This window comes from Mauremys mutica, chromosome 16 (assembly GCF_020497125.1).
Source record: "Mauremys mutica isolate MM-2020 ecotype Southern chromosome 16, ASM2049712v1, whole genome shotgun sequence".
NCBI classification, from domain to species: domain Eukaryota; kingdom Metazoa; phylum Chordata; order Testudines; family Geoemydidae; genus Mauremys; species Mauremys mutica.
The window spans coordinates 24,246,484-24,263,136 of record NC_059087.1 but is presented as its reverse complement, the minus strand read 5'-3'; the positions used below and the strand labels follow the sequence as shown (position 1 = coordinate 24,263,136).

General features: G+C 49.3%; 1 protein-coding gene across 1 annotated transcript in view; it reads right to left on the bottom strand.

Moving 5' to 3' along the window:
• TAOK3 (TAO kinase 3) overlaps nucleotides 1–16,653 on the bottom strand; it is a 146,101-nt gene that overhangs the window by 5,170 nt on the left and 124,278 nt on the right. The window contains exons 15-18 of the mRNA XM_044989727.1: nucleotides 11,852–12,088; nucleotides 11,169–11,297; nucleotides 7,900–8,103; nucleotides 1,843–2,082 (exon numbers count right to left, since the gene is read on the bottom strand). Of these exons, the coding sequence (XP_044845662.1) occupies nucleotides 1,843–2,082; nucleotides 7,900–8,103; nucleotides 11,169–11,297; nucleotides 11,852–12,088 (810 nt within the window). The remainder of the gene's footprint in view (nucleotides 1–1,842; nucleotides 2,083–7,899; nucleotides 8,104–11,168; nucleotides 11,298–11,851; nucleotides 12,089–16,653) is intronic.

Genomic DNA, 16,653 nt, shown 5'->3' with positions numbered 1-16,653 from the left:
TAGGGCCACATCTGGGTGGGGAAATTGTATGCAGGGCCGGGGCAGGGAGTTGGGGTGCAGGAGGGAGTGCAGTGTGCAGGAAGGGGCTCAGGGCAGGGAGTTGGGGTGCAGGGTGCAGCAGGGGGCTCAGGGCAGGGAGTTGGGGTGCAGGAGGGATGTGGGGTGCAGCAGGGGGCTCAGGGCAGGGAGTTGGGGTGCAGGAGGGGTACGAGGTGCAGCAGGGGCTCAGGGCAGGGAGTTGGGGTGCAGGAGGGGTGTGAGGTGCAGCAGGGGGCTCAGGGAAGGGAGTTGGGGTACACAGGGGTGCAGGGAGCTCAGGGCAGGGGATTGGGGTGCAGGAGGGATGAGGGGTGCAGCAGGGGGCTCAGGGAAGGGAGTTGGGGTGCAGGAGGGGTACGAGGTGCAGCAGGGGCTCAGGGCAGAGAGTTGGGGTGCAGGAGGGGTGTGAGGTGCAGCAGGGGGCTCAGGGAAGGGAGTTGGGGTGCAGGAGGGGTGCAGGGTGCAGCAGGGGGCTCAGGGCAGGGGATTGGGGTGCAGGAGGGGTGCGAGGTGCAGCAGGGGGCTCAGGGCGCTCGAGGTGTTTGAGGTGTACGAGGGGGCTCAGGGCAGAGGGCTGGGGTGCAGGAGGGGTGTGGGGTATATGAGGGGGCTCAGGGCAGGAAGTTGGGGTGCAGGATTGGTGCGAGGTGCAGGCAGGGGGCTTAGGGCAGGGAGTTGTGGGGCGGGATGCAGGAAGGGTTCGGGCTCTGGCCCGGCACCGTTTACCTAATGTGGCTCCGGGGTGGCAGCGGTGTAAACTGGGGCCAGGGCAGGCTCCCTGCATGCCTGCCCTGTCCCCGGCCCTGCACCGCTGCAGGAAGCGCTGCGGCCCGTGGGGGATGGAGGGCTCCGCGTGCGCTACCCTTGCAGCGCCTCCAGGTACCTCCCCCAAAGCTCCCATTGGCCGCGGTTCCCCGTTCCTGGCCAATGGCAGCTATGGGGGAGCAGTGCCTGGAGGCAAGGGCAACGCATGGAGCCCTCTGCCCCCCTGCCCGGGGGCCGCAGCAATGTGGTGCAGGCCGCTTCTGCAGGGAGCAATCCTGTGGGCCGGATCCAAAGCCCTGAGGGGCAGGATCCAGCCCGCGGGCTGTAGTTTACTCACCCCGACCTAGAGTGTTTTCTCTCTTTTACAATCACTGCTCCATGGGTCAGTTGCCATATTCAATGGTTTGCCAAGTGCCTTTGCTCCCCAAATCCTCCCCATCTTTCTGTCCCACAAATGCCTCCACAATACGTCCCCTGGAGGACTCTAGGATTTGAAAAGCGTGAGTGCAAAGGCGCACGCTCTTCACCCACTGCTCCCAAAAGATGAAAGGAAAAGCTCCAAGAACGGCTTGGCGGGTTTCTGCCTGTTCAGTGGCTGCATTAGCAGGATACAGCCAAGGACCAGCACACCCACAGTTATTTAGTTTTTTGCTAACGTCAGAAGCAAGGAAGCAACACCAGAACCTTTCACCAATGGATTCAATACCGAGGCTGAAGGAAGGACTGAGAGGGAGGAGCAAAATCTCTCGAATGCCTTGTCAGTCGTGAGTATTACAATCAAACACTTCTATAGCTACCTACATCGACATGGCACTTAATAAAACCCAGAAACTGCCTTTCCCCTGGCCCAAGGGCTTGCAATGTATACCAGACACAGGAGGCCAGCTCAGGACAGGGAGCAGCTGGGGGATACCAAGTGTCAAGAGGAGGGGCTGCTTGGTGAAGGATGACAAAGGCTGGTCAGGGCATGCCAGAGGGCAGAGAGCAAAGGGGAGCGGATGGGTGCAAACAGCTGAAGAAAAGGAAGCCCCACAATACCTTCAGGTTTTTTGGCTGCTGCCGGAGCTCCATGAAGTGTTTCCTGTGCAGCTCCCTCTCCCTCCGCTTGTTGTACTCCAGCTGGTTCTCGAGCTCAGTCTGGTGCTGCAGACGGATCAGGTCCATCCGCAGCTTCTGCAGCGTATGCAGCTGCCTGTACTCCAGCTCGCGCGTCGACTCGTCGTGCCGGATCAGCATGGCGTGCTCCATTTCTTTCTGGGTCCGCTTTTTGTTTAATTCCTGCGTAAGACACAGTGCAACAGACGCTAGGGGCTGGAAGGAGCAGACTCAGAAATAGGCAACATTCATTCTCCCTCGTGCTGCAAACCGGTTCCTGCGCAGACGCAGCCGATGTGAGCACGTGGCCAGCCATGATAGGTGTGGCCAGTCATCCCATGCATTTGGATTGACGTTCTGGACAGCTGTATGTGCCGTGGGTCCAAAACGAATGTGCTCCTAACCCCCTTTGGTTCCAGTCTGTCCCTAACCCCGACCCTGTCCCTTCACCTGGCTACTATCCTTTTACTACCAGCAAGCATCCAGCAGATGGCGCTGACGGGCAACATGCTTTCTGCAATACTCCCGTGTGCAGCTAGATCATCCGTGAACACAGCTTCTGCATGCTCAGGAAGCAAGGGAAATGCCAGGGGGCTGCTGAGCACCAGCACATTTTTAGAAGCCCTGCAGGGTGCCAGGAGTGAAGGCATCTCCATGCATTACTAGCAGAACCGCCGCCCAGGCAAGGCCGAGCAGTTCGGATACCCCAAGGCACGTCAGGAGAGCAGTGCTGCCAACTGCTGTGGGGCGCCCCCGTTCGGCCCCCGCTGTGTGGCTTTTGCAAAAGCTTGATATGCTCCTGACGCCATGTGACTGGAGCGTGTGCACACTGGGACAGAGGGCTCCACGCAACCTCCTGTAGCTTGCAAACATGCCCTGAGTTTAAGCTAGGACAGACCATCAGTTCTAGTTCCAGGTCTTCCACTGACTGCTCTTAATATTTCTGCCTTAGGGTATTGCTAGGTGCCACAGAGCCCTTCACCTGTGGGTCAGCAGTATTAATGGGGCTCAGCTCAGCAGGGATTACTAGCAGTTCTCATGTAACGTATATCTGGTGGCCATTCTATGAGATGAGTTTGGCAATGCTCAGTTCTAGCTCCTGTGCTTCACACTAGACTTTAAGAGAGAGAGAGAGAATGTCTCTCTTCTCTCTCTCTCTCCAGTGCCTAGCACAGTCCAGTCCCAGCCCTTCGGCCTCTGCAGCAAGAGCCAAGCCAGGGTCCTTGCGCTCAGACTGTTGCTGGCACGCTGGAATCCTGCTGGACTTCTCAACGGCAGTGCGGGGAAATTTGCACTGCAAGCCAAGTCTGAACACCCGGCAGGGATGGTTGCAATCAGGGATTCTCAAACTTCATTGCACCGCGACCCCCTTCTGACAACAAAATCTACGACACAACCCCAGGAGGAGGCACCAAAGCCTGAGCCTGCCCGAGCCCTGCTGCCCTGGGAGGGGCAAAGCCAAAGTCTGATCCTCAGCGCCCCGGCCAGGGAGCCAAAGCCCAAGGGTTTCAGCCCCAGTTGGGGGGGTCTGTAACTTGAGCCCCACCACCAAGGGCTGAAGCCTTTGGGCTTTGGCTTCAGCCCCAGGAGGTGAGGCTCAGCCCCCAGTAACTCTAATGTCAGCCATTAAAATGGGGTCCTGACCCCCAGTTTGAGAACCGCTGCTCTAGATAATACTGAGTCCTGCCGTGCCGCAGGGGTCTAGACTAGATGACCTCTCGGGGTCTCTGCCAGTCCTACGAGTCTATGATTGTATGAACGAGGGTTAGATTCTCTGCACAGACACAGGATTTTCCAAAGGTCTACATTCGGTGGCATTCCCGTCCCAGATCCAGCCAGATCTCCCTCTTCCGCCGGCTATGAATGCCTAGGGGGCGTGCCATTGTCGGAGGCAGTGACACAGACATAATTAACCTAACCTTGAGGAGGGGGAGGGGAGAATTCATTGGCTTTGCACTCACTCCTGGGGACATCATTTCTCCACTGGGTTTTAACTAGGAGCCATCAGACAAAAATCAACCAAGTACACTAGAGGCTGATGGTCAGGAAACTGCCCCCCTAGTGAACTCTGTTGGATTGTTGCGTGGTTGCCCAAAAGGATGGATGGAAACTCCATCCTTTGAGTCACTTACATTTGCCTGGACAAAGCACTGGAGTAAAACTTGCACTGACACAAGTGGGAGCAAAATTAGGCTTATGCTGAGAGCTTCTGAAAATCCCGCCCAAAGGGAACAATCCTGTCCTGGAGAATGGACCAGGTGACCCAACAGAGTTATAAAAATCAGACATCATAAAACTTATCAGTGCATAACACCAGCCCTGCACAGCAGGGTTCTCTCTGGCCCTGGCCCTCGCACAAACCCACCACCACATGGTCTAGCAAGTTTTCTCAAGACATTATCTGTACCAGCAAACTTTTCTGTTTTAACTATACCAGTATTGTTAAGAGCTACAATCCATCAGCGTGGAAGCAGCTCATTGAGTTTAAGGCCAGAAGGGACCATCGTGATCATCTAGTCTGATGTGCTGCACATCGCAGGCCACCGAACCTCCCCCACCCACTCCTGTGATAGACCCATAACCTCTGGCTGAGTTACTGAAGTCCTCAAATCTTGATTTAAGGACTTAAAGTTCCAGAGAATCCACCAATTACTCCAGTTTAAACCTGCAAGTGACTCGCACCCCAGGCTGCAGAGGATGGTGAAACCCCCTTGGGGTCTCAGCCAATCTGACCTGGAGGAAAATTTCTTCTCGACCCCAAATCTAGTGATCAATTAGACTCAGAGCATGTGCGCGAGACCCACCAACCAGACACCAGGGAAAGAATTATCTGCAGCAACTCAGAGCCCTCCCCATCCAGTGTCCCATCACTGGCCGTTGGAGATATTTGCTGCTGGCCGTTGCAGATTGGTGACATGCCATCATAGGCAATCCCATCATACCATCCCCTCCATGAACTTACCAAGCTCAGTCTGGAAGCCAGCTAGGTTTTTTGCCCCTACTGCTCCCCTTGGAAGGCTGTTCCAGAACTTAAGCCTAAGTTTGTTGATGGTCAGTTTATATCCATTTATTCTTGTCAGCTCTGGCTCTTAACTTAAATAACTCCTCTCCCTCCCTGGTATTTATCCCTCTGATGTATTTACAGAGAGCAATCAGATCTCCCCTCAGCCTTCACTTGGTTAAACAAGCCAAGCTTGGAGTCAGCTCTTTGAGTCTGCTCTCTTTAAGGAGGTTTTCTATTCCTCGGATCATCCTGGTGGCCCTTCTCTGTATCTGTTCCAGTTTGAATGAATCTTTCTTAAACATGGGAGACCAGGATTGCCCACAGCATTCTAGATGACGTCCATGCCAGCATAACTCATTCCCGTTCAAAAAGTGAAATAAGTTATACTGGTGAAACTGTTCACTAGGGCTTCTATACCACTGTAACTACATCAGTAAAACAAAAATCACAGCCCTAATGAACACAGGTAAACCAGCCCATAGCGCAGACCCGCCTTTGGTGTAGCAACTGTGACAGCTTTAAGCTAGGAAAAGAAAGGCAGGTTCAGAGCCGTGGCTCATCTCTGGCAGGGGATCAGTACTGCCAAGTATGCAATGCCTAAACTTAACTGAACTGCATCTGATGACCAAGGTCACTAGCCAGACTCTCCGAGATACTGATGCTCTTTCACCCTCTTATCCAAAGGGATCTAGTGGATTTCAAGCACTCAGTACTGCAGGCCCTGGAATCAGTGATGTTTTGTGTCAAAAATCTTCACCTGGCACCTTCATTAAAGGCTCACCAGGAACACAAATGGATCGCACCCCTTCCGCAATTCTGAGTTCCTGTTCCAGCCAGTCCAAAATGAAAGGAGACGCCCCAGTTTACACGTATTCCTTTGCTCTTGCCATGGAACGGAAACCTCACTGATAACGGACGTTACTTTTCTGTTCAAAGGTAATGGCCAAGCTTTTAAAAAACAAGTCCTGATTCTGGGTGTCCCACAAAGGGGCCTGATTTTCACAAGGGTCTAAGCATTTTCCTTCTGAAGATCAAGCTGCTTTTAAGGCAGCTCCTGTGGGACACCCAACAATCAAGGCACCCAAAATTACTAGTCACTGATGAAAATCTTGGCCTGCATGTGTACCTGTGTAGATACAGATTTCTCTCTCTGTGTCTGCCAACCTCCATGTGACTGCCTGACGCTTCCTATTATAAGAACGTGTTTTCAGTTACTTATAGTCAACCTTTAGCTAGCTGGGCTGAAGTGTTTCATGTCTCACGATTCTGCTGCCAGCAAATACTTGTGAAACCTTCTGGCAAATTGTCCCGTTCCCCACTAGTGCCAGTCCACAGAGAATGACAACCCACTACTGCTATCAGTTACTCTATTAGTCAGGTGGCAGAGTCTGTGCTGTGCATCTACATGTTCCAACTCTGCTGATGATCCACGTCAATATGACGACACATGATGGAATTTGTTTTTTCAGTTTGCTTTTTTAAAACCCTAGGAAATCTCACGCAAAAAATACTACGTTACAAGAACATCAGGATTACAAAGTCAGCAGTCAAAAGCTAGGAAATGCTTGTGCAACCTTAATTCTGCCCACTTGTGCATTTGCATTATGATACAGTCTTTAATTAGATGAGGACATACTATTTTTCCATAGGACCCTTGCCCTTCTCGGTGCACAGGATGGATAGTGCTCACTTAATGAGTCTGTCCTCTGGTTGTTCAATGTGTGGTCCCAGGCCTTATTTACACCACACTATTCAGTCCCTGCTCGGAAGGCAGAATTTTTAATATCCTCATGGGCTTTTCTACAATGCTCAAACAAGTGCTTCACAAACATTAATCAACCTTCACAAAATCCCCGGGAGAGAAGGAGTTGGTACTATCTCTGTTTTACAGATGGGGAACTGAAGCATCCACTAATTTTAGGTGCGCATTCGGAGATGTCCAGGACCTGATTTTTCAAAGTGCTTTGCATTATATCGCACTTCTTATGTTCTAAGCACAGCTCCCGTTCATTTCCGTTGCAGCTGTGAGTGCTCCACGCATCTGCAAATCAGACCCTCGGGTCTCAAGTCAGGCACCCAGTAAATGAGGAACACACAGTTAATGACCACCTATGGAAAGTTGGGTGTAAGAGACCTGTGCCCAGTATCACATAGGAACTCTCTGGCAGAGGCAGAGATAGACTCAACATCCTCCTTGACCACATAATACTGATTAATCCCAGAGTAGGTCCATCCTGTGCACGGAATGAGGCAGTGGTCCTGTGGAATAAACAGTTTGGAATGACATGATCACATAACATCATACTGCATACGCACGAGGGGGTTACATTAAGGTCGTACAGGCAACCTTAATACTTCCATTTCTAACTTCTGAGTGCTTGACTTTGCAGCTTTAATATTCTTTTAATGCAGTTTATGGGGGTAACATCTACTTCTAGCCATTTGACTGTTCGTAACCAATCCAACAGAGTAGACACTGGTCACATGACGAACACTCAACTGTGCTACTGCTCTTGTGAGTGTACCACAGACGTCTCCCAGGGATACCCTGGACGAGGTTGGCACACATGGCAGCTGACTCTCTCGGGTCTCCTGCCAGAGAAGCCCAGTGGGGTCACCCAACAAATCCCATGCCAAGGAGACCAAGTTGACGTCTTCCACTCAAGGGAGCCTGACTACCAAACCCAGAGTCTTCCCTTGGAGCTGCCCATACCAGCAAGAGAAGCCTTGTTGCCACTACAGAAGTTGCTTACTTGGAAAATTAACAGCCAGAACGTTACAAGTATTTTTAGCTCTTTATGCAATTTAGCAGTTAGGAGCGAGAAAAAAGCCAGTACCAGGGAACTAGCAAGAACTCCACGAAGCACCAGTCAGCCACAGCCCCCGGTTCCTGAACCTCTGCTTTACAGCCCTGAACACCACAGCTAAGAACAAACTAATCAAACCGTCCAGCGAGTGAGAGGTTAAATAGCGCCAAATATTAAAGAGTGACGTACCTCCCGAATGTTCTGCTGCTCCATCTCGTGCCTCTTAATCATGGTTTTTCGCCTGAAGAAGCGGCAGTTTTTGTCGTAGTAGAGCCTCTGGTGGCTGAGTAGATGGGCCTCCTCTTCGGCCTGCGTATGCTGCAGATTCTCTTTGTGTTTGGAGATTCGCTCTTGCTTCTCTTTTTTCGGTGTGCTGTGGTCCTCATTCATCTCCTGGGCGTGTGCACACACGAATAAATTATCAAGAAATGAGTCACTTCTTAGGACCAACCAGTCTATCTAGGTGATGCCCATATGAGCCCTCTGGAGCCAGATGGCAGTCGTACATTCACGTGACTATGCACTACCCTTTACCTACTTAACAATAGTAGTCGTAACAAGAACACATTGTGCTCCTGTAAGCACCTCAGCCTAGGCTCTCAAAGTGTGTTAAAGACACTACCCCTCACACCACCACTGAATTCCATTTTACACCTGAGGATCTAGGGACATATGACCTGCCCAAAGCCTGCATAAGCAAGTCTCTGTTAAAGCCGCGAACAGAAGCCAGAAAAGCTTGGATTCCAATTCTGTGCTCTAGCTACTTAGCCACCAACACCCGAGTTCACGATCAAGGCAGTTCTGTTTAGGATTCTTTGATAATGACACCACCTGGCTTTTATATGATGCTTGTGCTAAGGATGACAGCAGAAGGACATTCTGACTACCTGAACCAGTTTATAAAGTACAGAAGTGAAACCTGTGCTGAGCTAATAGTGAAGCACACCCTACTGGAAGGCCATGTTCCTTGTACTGACGAATTGACACCTGGCTTCCTTTGTTCCGTCTGAACCAGCACCTGCAGCCTGGATGGTTCTTTAAAGCCATCAAGGGCTGGCAGTAACATCATCTTAAATTATTTAAGAAAAACCCTCTAAGGTATGTAGTGAAATGCTCCCCAATCCAGTTTGGCTTTATAATAAATAATAATAATAAATACTAATTGGAGATATACCTATCTCCTAGAACTGGAAGTCATTGAGTCCAGCCCGCTGCCTTCACTAGCAGGACCAAGTAATGATTTTTGCCCCAGATCCCTAAGTGGCCCCCTCAAGGATTGAACTCACAACCCAGGGTTTAGCAGGCCAATGCTCAAATCACTGAGCTAGCCCTGCCCCTTTCCCTCACTCTGGGCCCAAATGGCACCATAGGTATTACTAATCACAGTTTTAAATGCTACCAAATATCCCGTCACATGAGAAACAGTCCTTGGGCACTACGTTGAGAGCCGCTGCGTCCATTTGGGAACTACAGCTGGACTGGTTCCCAAGTCACTGCCAGTCCAGCTTGCTTGGAGACCCTTTGGCCAGTTTCTCAAACACAAATTTATTACACAGCTCTGTGACGTATGGCAAGAATGGAACCACGGGGTTTACAGGATCCGGATGGGTCCCCAGACCACCCCCTCTCTAGCTGAACTAAAATTATTGGCAGGGCAAACATCTCTGGGGTTACAGAGAGCAACGATAAGAACACAACGTGATGGCATCAAAAGGGATTGCTACAGAGCCCTCCAGGAACAGTGACTCCTGGGTTCAATTCCCAGCTCTGCTACTGATCTGTCCTGTGACCCTGGGTAAGTCAAGTCATTTAACCCTTCTATATCTCAGTTTCCTCAGCTGCAAAATGAAGGTAATATATTTATCTATCCCCCCACCCACATGCGTAAGGTTTCTGGCAGCAAGTTTAATAAAGGAAAGGTTTGTAAAGTGCTTTTGATTCCCAACCGCAAGGTGCCATGTAAACGCACTTTATGTCATGTACTAAAACACACTTGCCAGGCAGAACAGCGCAGTCTGGACAGTTCGGGTACTTGCATTAAACGCTATCTGAGCTGCAGTTCTCAGGGAACCCCTCTTTCACAAAACACTTTTTTTTTTTTGAAGAGTTTCCACCGATTTAATGGTGTAGCACCCCTGGAAAAACAGGGTATTTGGAGAAGGTTTTGTTTGTTTAAATTTCAGCCAAGCGTTACAGCTCAATGCAGGTCGGCTAGATGGGATGGAGGCAGGCTAGCCTGCTTGTTCTCCGACACCCCTGAGGGCTGACTAGGGTCACTGTCTGGGCACGGACCCCCCCGAGGTAACAAGGAGCGTGACGCGTGCTCAGCTCTGCTACGAGATGGGGAATGGCAAAACAGTCCTTGTGGCAATACCCCATCATTTAACGAGAAACATTACAGTGGTATCAAATGGGCCCTCAGCCCAGGCTGCAGCGTGTGCTGGCCCCAGCCTCAAGGGCATATGGCTATAGAATGACACCAGGGGTCTTTCAGGCATTTCCCCTTCCTGGGGGTAGGGATGTAGGCAACCCCCCGCCCATAAATTAGTCAATACCAGGGCAGCTGACTTGACGTTGTTTAGCGTTAGCACGCAAGGTGGGACGCGGTTCTGGAGACTCCTTGTGTCAGTCAGTTCATCATAGATAAACCATTGCACCTTAGAGCGTATTAACAAGTTGAGGCTGGAAGCAGGACTATGTCAGGCCAGGCTCTTTGGAAGGGAACGCTCAGAGGACAACAGTCCTGCTGGCCGCCTTTGGAGCACTGAGGCAAAAGCCTCCATTTCTGCAGACTTATCCTTGTCGTATTTTCTTAAGCACAGTTTCAGCAAAGTACTTAAGTACATGCTTAAGTTTCATGGCCTCCAATGGGCCTTAAGCACATACTCAAGTGCTTTGCTGATTCACACCCTTAATGAGGCTTTTCTCCTGCTTCTCGTTTGCTATCCTTTTTCTCCCTGCACTTTATGCTAACTAGTCCCTTTGACCGGTGTGATGCCTGCCTTTATGCATGCGGTTTGGGGTGGGACTGGTTGGATATACAGGCAGGCCATTTATTTATTTTGATTTTGTACTGGTAATTGCTGTGCACGCTGATGACGATTGGCAGATGCCTTACACATGGTTTAAATAAAGCTAATGAGCAAGTTAGTGCTCTATGAGGGATGCCGGTGGGAATTCTCCAGGACCTCTCCTTTTCCCTATGACTTTCAGTTTCAAAGATCCTGCTTTGTGGAGATTCACCATCCTGTAGCCGGCTGATGCTACTGAGAATATTAGTAAATCGCTCTGGAACGACACCGGGCTCTCCCAGTTCCTGAAGGCCCGAGGAGTTAGGAATCTGAATTTGGATCGCCCTGTGGTAATGGGCATTGCACCACCGAGCAGGCCCAAATTTATCAAAAGCAAAACTTGGACTGTACTTGCTCCAAACCGCTTTGAAATGTGGCGGTTCTTACCTCTTTAATCTTTTCCTTGCAAAGCTTGTACTGCTTCTTCTGACTTTCTAAAAAGGTCGCCAGGTCTTTCTTCTGCTGAGCCAAAATCTGTTGCTGGAATTTCTTCTCATCTGCTGCAGTCGCCTTTGCCTGAGAGAGTGAGAGAGAGAGAGTGAGCGCACCAAGTGTATCGCCAAGCAACCTGTAATTGTGCATTCGGTCACTCTCAAACCCTGCGGTGCAAGTTCCTAGCCTGTCTGTATTCAACCACATGAAAGTTTAATTGTCAAAATTTTACCACCCACATACCTTCAGGAATTTCTTCCTGCTTCTCCTCCACCAAAACCAAATGTGAAATCGTTCAGTCTCAAGGCTAGGACAGTGCAAACTTCTTTACCCTACCAATTGACATGTCTCGCCCCATGATCTAGAACCATCACGTCTAGGGCTATGAGGGCAGTTCAGTCAGCAGTGTTACTAGTCACTGTCAACTGGTGCTTGGGGACACCTGTCCATTAAGAACTAGACTGAGATCCAGCTGGTTTGGGTAAAACAAGCTACCAAAGCACCCTCAGATAGTCGCCACTTGCAGCTCTCAAAATACATGTTTTAGAGATGGTTGAACAGTCTTTCCCTGGAGATCACTTGCAGTGCTTTCCTGTTCAGTCACCCGGCCCAGCTATGTAATTCATATAATTACTGACCTCCTTCTCCATGATAGCCACTTGCTTCTTGGCCAGCTTCTCCAGCTCAATGGACGAGTTGTTGGCATGGGTCTCCACCTCCTTCTGCAGCTTGAGGCGGTGCTCGTCCATCTCAGCCTTCAACTTGTTCTCCAGGGCGATCAGCTGCTTCTGGTGCTGGCGCCGCATCCGCTTATAACCTGACATCTGTTCCCGCAACTCGTTCTCCTGCTCATGCTCATGGATCTGTCTTGTAACCTGATGTCATTGAAAAAGGAAAAAAAGTCATTAGAGGCTCCCTTTGCAGGCAAGTCTCCTCTTCACAGCTACTTACCTGCTAAGCAAAGTCCCAGCACTCACAAATGAACTCCCCGGGAACACTGCTCCAGGTTTTTAATAGAGGCAGCTACTGTCTAATGTCACAAACGGCTCAACATCGAGGAATCATACAGGCCAGGAACGCCTCTCGCCTGGGATGCGCAGCCAGATCTTTCCACATTATTAAGGGGTTTCACGGCATGTCCAGTAACAGAACATGCCATGTTCCTTACAGGAAATGCACAGCTATTTACGCAGAAGAGAGGCAGGCAGCTCGCTGATCAGGTTAGGGAACCGCACAGAGCACTTGGAAACAAAGGCAGCTCTCAGACCTACACAGTCCCTCTCGGGCAGGGTTCGTAAAATGGTCACGACATGGGGGGAGAAACAAAACTCCTTTGCTTTGCCTCCACTTCTATCCCTTGTTACATGCTCATTTCCTCATTCCAGGCTTCCTCCCAAAGCTCTGGAGGGCGTCTACCCACCCCCCAGTCCCTTCCCTTCCCCGCAATCTAACCTAGAGAAACACCAGAACACACCCGCTCAGCACTTTGCATTATTCAATCACCTCCACTTTGCAGGTTCACCTTGGGACTGCTGGGTGCTGGCCCCCACCCTCCTTTCACTAAAGATCACGGTGGAAACCCTGCATCTGGCCATCTCTATCTGCACCTTATACGTTATACCTGATTTCCATCCCATAAGGATTCTCCAGCCCTTGATTTTTATCCCCCCCCCTCCAGCGACTGCAACGGCCTTACATTCTTCCTTATGGGTTGCTCCGGAATGATCGTCAAAATGCGCTTGCCAGTGTTATTTTCTGCTTCCAGTGGATGCGGAAGCCGTGTTCCTGTTTTTATTCTACTGACAATCCACACACACAGAGGCAGATCTCCCTGCCCTCAGGTTCCCACGAGTGGCACACACAGAAGCGAGGCGCTGGGTACCACACGCTCCTTAAAGAGCCATCCCGCCCATTGGACCCAGTGTTTCCGAACACAAGGGCGCACTGTTCCATAACTGAACAGTATTAACAAGGTGGATCATATGGGCTAAGCAGATTACAAACACTGTTCAGCTGAAACAAACTCAGAGGGTGCACAGATTTCCATGCTCTAAGTGCAGGCATGTGAAGGAGAGGTAAGAGCCTCAGTTATGCCAGGAATTTTAAGAAGAAAATCCCAATTGCAGTGCTCCCCGTTCAAAGGAGAGCATTGTCAGACTGACCGCAACCATCTTCTTCTTGGTAAAAAGATATGACCGTAGGTTTGCCTACCAAAACCACCATCTCACCATCTGCTGCAATTCACAGGTAGTGGCTGGGTGTGAACGCTGGGCCTGGCATGGATGGCGCATGGGATCAGAGACCATAGCCCTCCAGGCCTGTACGCCACACTTGCTCCACAGATCGAGCAAGAAGCAAATGGTGCTCAGATCTTTGACAGAGACTGTGGAAACTTTACAAAACAAATCAGCCCTTATTCTCATGCACAGTGGCAACTTTCCCTGCAGTTTGGGGGACCCCAGGCTCTTTTTGAATTTCTCTGTGGGTAGTTAAGTGGTGACCACAGCATCCACAGAAAAAGCAGTGGAAGGTATTGCATCATCACAGCCACTAGAAGGTGTTAAGAAGTAACAGCTGGGCACTGACTTAGGATGGGATGCATCAAGGGCCGTTGGATGGCTTGAATTTTAATAAAGGAAGAAAAACAGATGCTTTTGGTTATTAAACACTCATTGGCCAGTCCAGCATTTTAAGACAACTAGCTGGCAAGAAGCAGCGATCAACAAAACCATCTAAATCAACAAAACAGTTCAAGTTTGACAAGACAGCTGAGATGCCATTGGGAACAACAGTACTGCCTCTGTAGAGTGAAACCATGGTGGCTGAACGCTCAAATTCATTCCAGCCAAACCGGTTCCCAGGGCTGAAGAGTTCTTTGTTCTGCAGCGGGCTCTGAAAAGCAGATCTGGATGGAGGGCTGAAAGGCCTTCACCGTGTTGTGGACCGAGAACAGCGAGCAGGACGTAACAATGAACCATCAGTAAAATTGAAGTCAAAGGCCCAGAATAACTGTTGATAAGAACACTGGAATTTATGGCACAAAATGGGCCACCACTAGCACTGCAGGAAAAAAATGAAACATGGATTTAATTCAGAGGAATGTATCCACCTAGACCATCCATTTTCTGTCTAAATCAGGCTCTGTTCCCAGGGACAACCTGTGGCTGTGTTAAAGCCAACCTGTTAAAGCCAAACATGTGCCAGAGAAACAAACGTCTCCTCTTTACACCAAGGGTCGAAGGACATTACTCTGAAGTTAACTAGACTGATCATATACTTGTACACCAGCAGCAGGAAGCGAAACCAACTATGGCAAGACGAGTGACAGTCTTCAAATGGATACGATGGGGGTGAAGGTCAGTCAGATGTTAACGACACAAAATCATAAGAACAGCGAGGAAGCACTGTGACAACATGTTAATGGCACCCTTAACTATACAAGGACATTAAAGTGCTTTATGAACAACACAATCCTACAGATTATAACCGATAAGGGAAGAAGACTGATTTGTTCACTGCAAAAGTATTTCCCAGATGATCAGAAAATGTCAGAACACTTTCGGGCCAAACATACGAGATGTTGTTAAAACTCTGTGTTGAAATGAACATACAACAGTTGTCAGGACAGCTACAGAACTGAACGGCTGAATAAAATACAACAGAGCTTTCGCCAAGACTTATTTGTCCCCTATCTTTAGTATGGTTCAGGGATGTGTAACCAGGTGTCCTTTCCAGCCTGCTCCCAGGCACTCTGCACATTATGCAGAATCCAGACTCATCCTCCCTGAGATTTGGTTTTATTAACAGACATTAACAGTAAGAAAGTTTAGCTCAAACCTCCTCCCCAGCCCTAGCTATTACGTAGATTCCTCCCTACACACTACTCAGCCCGCACACCATATCCTCTCCCCAGAGAGCCATGCCCACCTCTCATATCCAGGTGAGATGAGCAACCAGAATCCACATAACCATTTTCCAGAAATATCAGCCCCTGCTACCAGGGTGGAGTGTTTCAAGAAAACATGCCCAGTCTCTTACAATGAAAAAAAGGACTATGAATGAGAAGACAATAGAACAGGGGGACAGTATCAACTGAAGACTTTTTGGGCAGTCAGGTGATTCTGTCAAGAGAAAGACACATCAATGCCATAGATTTTCAACAGACCCAGAAAACAGTATATTAATTCAAATATATATGTCTGTATTTGGAGTCCAACTGGCCTGATGTTATTTCAGTGGTCAGACCCCATAGATCACTGCCTTCATGTACCAGATGCCTAAGGAGTTTAAGGTCCCAGAGTGAGAATACAAGATTCCCTTGTCTGCATTTTGATTCCAACCAGAATAAGGCAGCCTTCAGTTGAATCCACATTGCTCCTGCCACTAACTCTCTAGGATTTTAAGCACCAGAGGCCATCGTCTCGAAAACCCCGATTAACTATGAAGACAGGCATCTAGAAGTGTGGGTCCTCAGAAAAAGGGGTCAAGCCATAAATAAATTCAGACAATACTGTTACCCCATCCTGTCTCTAAATGCATGGATTGGACAAACTTCCTTTTCAGGGTGGATGCTGCCTGGCATTTGTGATCAAGATGCAGCATGTCCTGCATTCTTTCCAAGTGAGGGGAACTGGGGTTTTCCAAGCTCCGGAGCGAAGGTTCTTGAATTGTGGCCTGTGGACCACTGGTGATCTGCAAAACATGTGCTTCACGATCTGTGGAGAAGTGGCAGGGCACACAAGGCTGACGCCTCCTATATTGCATTAAAATCAACAAAAAGCCCATGGAATGCTTTCTCCTTACTGTCCCATGTAAGTGATGGTCCCTGTTGCCACAAGGATGTGACGGAATTGCGAATGGTCTGAATCATAAACAATGAGAAAGAAGGCAGCTCATGTTAACAGTAGCCCACACTATGAACAAATCTGAGAACTTCCGCTCCAGAAGAGGACTAAAATTGGCCTTAAAAGACACACCAAGTTAACAATCACACTCTTGCCTGAATAATTTTTACCTACTGTTGTTACAAAAAAATACCTAAGGTCACAGTCTCTGAAAGAGATTAGAGAAAAAAATATTTCTGTTTTCACAGCTTGTTTCCTTTGTGCCTCTAGCAGCACTTTGTGGGTCGTCCATTTCACTGCTTCTCCTGTAAAGTCAGTCCATTTCCCTATTGTTTGGGTGGTGCTCTCATGCAGAAACAGGGCAGAAAAACACATTTAACATCAACGGGAAAGTGTGACTGTATAACCATAACATTTATCATGGGGCTCAGGGGTAGGGGAGCTACTTGAAATCACTTTTAACTACTGTTTGGCTATGGACGACATTTCAAATGGACAGTGCCTTTTTAGAGACACCCATCTCCTCTGAGAGCCTGCACTACCGCAAGTTCAGACCAGGGAGAACCTGCAGGTTCAGAGATCACAGATATTGTTCC